The 5938-nt window shown below is 35.8% G+C and overlaps 1 protein-coding gene across 1 annotated transcript in view; it reads left to right on the forward strand.

Moving 5' to 3' along the window:
• PPP2R5A (protein phosphatase 2, regulatory subunit B', alpha) overlaps positions 1-5938 on the forward strand; it is a 47114-nt gene that overhangs the window by 15732 nt on the left and 25444 nt on the right. The window contains exon 2 of the mRNA XM_009330181.1: positions 3729-3925. Within this exon, the coding sequence (XP_009328456.1) occupies positions 3729-3925 (197 nt within the window). The remainder of the gene's footprint in view (positions 1-3728; positions 3926-5938) is intronic.

The following is a 5938-nucleotide window of genomic DNA, read 5'->3' on the forward strand; positions in this document are numbered from 1 at the left end:
GACCCACGTGCAGGACCTTGTACTTGGCCTTGTAGAACCTCATGAGGTTCACACAGGCCCACTTCTCGAGCTTGTCAGGTCCCTCTAGATGGCATCCTGTTCCTCTGGCGTGTCAACTGCGCTGCTCAGCTTGGTGTCATCTGCAAACTTGCTGAGGGTGCACTTGATCCCACTGTCTATGTCATTGTCAATTTACAGTAATTCTTTTGGTGTTGGATGGAAATTTTTGTCTTTAGGACTTCCTACCATCATATATGATTAAGAATCAGCTTTCTGTGGCTGCCTAAAATCTCATTACTACCTTCCCAAGGACCTCAGATGAACTTACAGCCAACCTTTCAAAGAATGTAACAGTGGATTTAAAGAATTTCCTAAATGCCGCTTCTGTTGAGCAGCCTCAACAAATAGAAAATAAAGTTGAGGCAATTGCATTTTGGTCACCTGGATCAGATGGTGTGTAGACCATTTTTGGAGGGATGGTTTAATGTATGTATCTTGACACACTTCCGAGTAGGATTAAATGCCTTTGCTCCTTTTTTCCAGCTTTAGGCTTCCTCATGTTTTGTTTCCTTCCCTCCTTTTTTTTTTCCTTAAAGTGTCTTTTCCAACAACATGCAGCAATTCAGGGACAGGCTGGTAACAGAATTTGGGCTTAATTTTAATCTCCCCCCTTCAGCTTCAAAATACAGCCTGTCAACACGCTTATTTTATTGAAGCATCCACTGTCTACTTTTAACCTACATTATCTTCTTATGGTCCTTATGGTATTTAAGGTATTTGAAGAAAAGCAGTTATCTTGAACTTCAGATGTATGGTGTAAATCTTGGTAGATGTTCAATTAAAACTGATTTAAAAATCATGCCACAGGTTGTTAAACTACTAAAGCTAAAAGCTCTGATGTTGATGCAATTATGGTGGCACGGTTTTTTATTCATAGAACTGGAATAAACTATGGCAATATGATTTTATCATGATGTAGAATTGTCTAGCTTCTGTTGTGCTGGGATAGTTAAAGATAGTTAAGGCTTCAAAAAGTTAAGAACGCTATCCGACAAACAAATTTTCCCAAATCACTTGATGGTTCCCATGGTACCTCTCAAACATTCCCAGGACAAATGTGCTATATGTCAAGCGGGGACTGAGCACATGAGGACAGGTAGTGCTGATACAACAGAACGGGCTTTCTTGTTACCGTATTTATTACCACGGTTGCACATAATTTTCATCTCTTGCAGATGTCTTTATTTTATGATTCCCCTTATAAGTATGGAAAATGGATGTACGCATAGAAGAAAATACTTCCTTTGGTTTTGCTTTGAATGATACAAGTAACAAAACAGATTAATAGGCAGGTTTTTCGTTTGAGAAAACATGTCTAATTGAGATCAGATTGCTAATGAAATGGACTGGTGATGCATGACAGGAGAGAGATGATCTCTGTTACTCTAATGTCTAACTAAAAGTGGCTAATGCAGGGATTTCTTTGATATTCTAGGGAAGGTAATAAGTGATTTGATTATTTTGTCTGGATTCCTGTTACTTGCTTTTAAGCTTAGGTCTTTAGGCTGTTTTAACCCCTGTTAGGAGTATCCAGATGCTGTGTGCATCTGGATACTCCTAACCTCTAGGTAAATTTTGGTTAATGATACTTCATTTTATTGAACATCAACTAAATATACTGTATTAGCTGTGCCCCACTGCTGGGCTTTTGTGACTTGGAGTATAGTTAAGTTTGTAGTGAGGAAAAATAAGAGTAGGTTTGACTCCTGTTTGAGTCTGGCTATCAGCTTGGGGCTAGTGTCAGAAAAAGCTGTCCTCCCTGTGTCGGTTCCTTAAATTAGGCTTTTTGGATTTTATCCTCAGCATGTCACTGTTACTGCTTTGTTGCTATGATACAATACTTACTCATGCAATCTGCTGTAGAATATTAGAAGATCTGAGCTGAAATGTTATGTAACTTACAAATGTTTTTACAGCTGACGTTCATTGTTTTCCAGAGTAACAATTCACGTCTTTGTAGTTATCTGAGCAAAATAAGCATCTTGCAAGATTTTTATTCTAAAGAAAAATGGTTAAAATTGCATAATTAACATTCAAAAGCATGAATTGTTCTTTATGAGGGAGTAGTAATTGCTAGCTTTTTCGAAAGCTCACTGAAGTTGTTATCCTCAGTTAATAGGATCATAACTGTCAGATGGGGAAAGGGAATACAATACAATATTCTGGCGTTTGAACTTTCAGGGCGGAGTGAGCAGTTGCGATTTACAGTGGAGGCGTTCAGTCCATTTTAGCAATTACTTTTTACTTATGGAAATGAAAGAATTCTATCAGATAACTACTGAATATTAAAACCACTGTTGACTGTTGTTGTTCCAGCCACTAAATGGAAGGTGTTTTGGTAAGAAACTTGAGGAACTGGCATTATCAAAGAGTGTATTGAGTTATTAAAGTTAAAAACTTAAAATGAAGATTGTTTATTGTTTTAGGATTATTCTAATTAAAGAGAAGCATGAGATCTTTTTGTGATTTGTTCAAATTTTAAAGTGAGACTTAAGATTTTCAATACTAAGTGTTACAAGGCAGTTGCCTTTTTCTTGTCTTGATAGTTTTCTTATGAAACAGCAGTGCTAATATCAATACTGCAGTGAATGAATGAAGCTAAGGGATTAGTAGTCTGGCTATGGACAGGTCTTGAAAATTCTTCAGGGGGAGAGCATTCCTTATTTGCAGATAAAATTGGAAATGAAAATTTTTCATCAGAACAAGCAAAATCCCAACTGACGATAGATGGGGTGATGCTATGTTGCTGGAGTGGCTTAGAAACCCAACAAACAATTAAAAAGAAGAACGAAAGGCACACTAAACCAATTTTTCAGTTAAAGCCATGGCTGCTTTTGTTGTGATCATGCAACTTTGGAACAGCTAGAATATTTTAAGGATGTATTAAATTTTTGAAGTGTACCGTACTTAATAATCCATCTTTTTTAGAGCTAATGTGAAATACTAATGGAGGAATTTTGTTTATCAGCTTATAGAGAAACTGTACTCTAAAATGAAAATGCCAAGTCATAGCCAAAATGTTGTCTTAATAGGCCAAAAAAGCTGGAAAACCTTACATAGCTAAGATTGAAATAAATTATTTAGACCAAAGCATGAGAGTTCAGGATTAATCCTTTTGAAATATTGGAGTTGATTCTTAAGAGAAACATTCATCACATGATGTCAAAAGTATGTGAAATATTTTGCATTGGGGCAAAAAGACAAGGTTCCTTCAAAGCAGATTTTACAGCTTTTAAGCAGGTTACATAATAAAGGATTAGGGAGCAGAATGAGACAAATCGGATGAATGAAAGGTTAGTATGATGCACTGCTTCTGTATATGACTTTTGGTGAGGGAGAGTTGGTACTTATTAATGTCTCTGTATTTCAAATAAAGTTAATTCAGGAACTCGTTTTTCGTAAATGTATTTACTTGCTGTAAGTTTATCCGTTACTTCTTGTATGAAACACAAGTTGTGAATGGCAGGTCTTTCTTTCTAACGTACTTACAGATATTTTATTTTCACTTTTGACAATATTGCTTATTAATTTGCTGACTATAGAGCATGCTATTCCCCATAATAAAAACCTGATAGCTATGCAAATTTTAGTCAACAAAATAGATTTAGAAATCCTGAGTTTGCTTCTACAGACTTAAGCATTGGTTGGCTTTTTTTTTTCTTTTATAGATGCCACCTTCAATGAACAGCAAGATCTTTTTTGTCAGAAGTTGCAACAGTGTTGTGTACTCTTTGACTTCATGGACTCTGTTTCAGACCTGAAAAGCAAAGAAATTAAGAGAGCAACACTGAATGAACTGGTTGAATATGTTTCAACAAATCGTGGCGTGATTGTTGAATCAGCTTATGCTGACATTGTGAAAATGGTAAGTAGAATGCTCTTGTTATATTTTGAATTTTAATAAAATATCTTAAATTAATCAGTTTATGACTAATGGCATCTAACTCAGAATTGCTGTTGGCTATTCTGCTTACACAATATAATATAATTTGTTAATGATAACTTGTCTTACAAGATTGTTTAGAAAGGCTTGTAAAAACAAACAACTTGTAAGTTTTAATTATTAGCTGAAATATGATGCATTCAGGTTAATTAAAATGAAAGAACTGGTATATTGCAGATGCTTGCTGTCTGGCTAAGCTTTGAAGTTGTTCTCATTCAGAAAATGGCAATATTTTGGTGCTGCCTGTCTTTATTTAAGAATGGCAGTGGAGTGACAGGCTCAAGTTTTCTGGTAAAGATTCTTGCGGGTACTAATGTCAACAGAAATGTTTATCAGTGTAAGAAAGCAGCTCTACTTTGTAAATACTTTATATGGCTGTTTGTTACTGTTTTGGCCTTGGAGAGCTGTGCTAGGGTAGTCTAAGTGGTTTGCTTGAGTTGTAAACCACAGGATGACTTGTACTGTGCAATTTCTACAAATGGCTTGTTGAATAAGCAACAAAATATTTGTGGTTGTTATCTGCTGACTTTCCCAGTTTTTTATATGCATTTTCAAACGCTGTGTAAGTGATGTTTTAGATATGCCTATACTCCATATACAGGGAACACCACTGAAGGACATTTGACAGTAATCTGAAATATTTTAAAATTGTTTTTTCTAGAAATTTGAAATGTAAAAAGAATGTGTTTAGTGCCCATGCATTTAGGCTAATGGTTCTCTAAACTTTGGTTAAGTTTACATAGGCACAATGCTGACTTTAAAAGTAGCTATCCGGAATGTAAGCAGACCAGTTCAAACATATGGCCTATGACTTTTGTAGTTTTCTATACAGTGCAAGATATTTTTTTCTTAAGGTTTTGTTTGTTTTCTGTTTGTTGGGTTTTGTTTTTTTCTTTTTCTGTGAGCAGCTGATATGGAAGATCAGATTTTTAATATAAATAAGCGTAGAAATTTTGCCAGTATACTGAAGGGCTAGGATTATTGAAACCCTTTTAACCATTTTGGCTGTTTCACCACATGCCAATTAAATTTTACAAAAGATCTAGGACTCTGGAGTTTTTTTGTATAGTTTTGTTTAAAGGACCTGTGTTTCTGTCCTAAATGTTTTTTACACAAGAAAATAAAGGACAGAGTATGTCCACCTCTTCTTTGGCCTTTTTTTTCTTTCTTTTTTTTTTTTTTTTGCATCTGGTGGCAGCAAGCCGGAATCCTTGCAGTATTTTCTTACTCTGTGTGCCCTCTATAGCCTCTTGTTAGAAGAAAGAGTATACTGACTAACCTATCATACTTGTTGAAGGGACACTTTCTTTTATATTGGAGTTGTTTTCTTTTCTTGGCGATAAGGTGGTGTTGAGCTGTTCTTTTGAGGTTATTGTTGTTGTGCAAATGATTGGGCTCTGTGGATGCTTGTTTTTCCTTCCCTAACAAATTTCCATCTCCTTTTCTCCCCTAAAATGACAGAAAGTGAAGAAGGCCTTAAATGCTCAGTGAGAGCTTTTTCAGAGCTTGAGACAAAAGATCCCTACAAGCCTGAATAGTATTTCTGGTCTCCCTGGCAACTTGCAGCAGAAAAGGTCTTTGCTGTGAATTAGGACGAAGTACCAGCTTTCAGAAAGAACTCTGGATGGGTCTCTCCCTCCAAACAACACGTGTGTCAGGCTTGAGGCCTTTCTTTACAGCAAAACTTCTATGAGATTTAAAAGAGCTTTTTTTAAAAAAATTTTTTTACTGTTCAGTGTTACTACAATAAAAGAAAAAGCATTTGAGTTTTTTGCAGAGTTTGAAGGATAGTGGTTTTGGGATGAAACAGTAGAAATCAGCCTTAATGAAAGCCAACTATCATCTGACTTGTAGTAAAGGACGAACAGACTACAAAAAAATCCCTGAAAAAAGCCAGAGTGGCATCAGTGGCAGAAGCAGGGCCAATTTCTTTCC

Source organism: Pygoscelis adeliae, unplaced genomic scaffold (genome assembly GCF_000699105.1).
Source record: "Pygoscelis adeliae isolate BGI_AS28 unplaced genomic scaffold, ASM69910v1 Scaffold308, whole genome shotgun sequence".
Lineage (NCBI taxonomy): Eukaryota > Metazoa > Chordata > Aves > Sphenisciformes > Spheniscidae > Pygoscelis > Pygoscelis adeliae.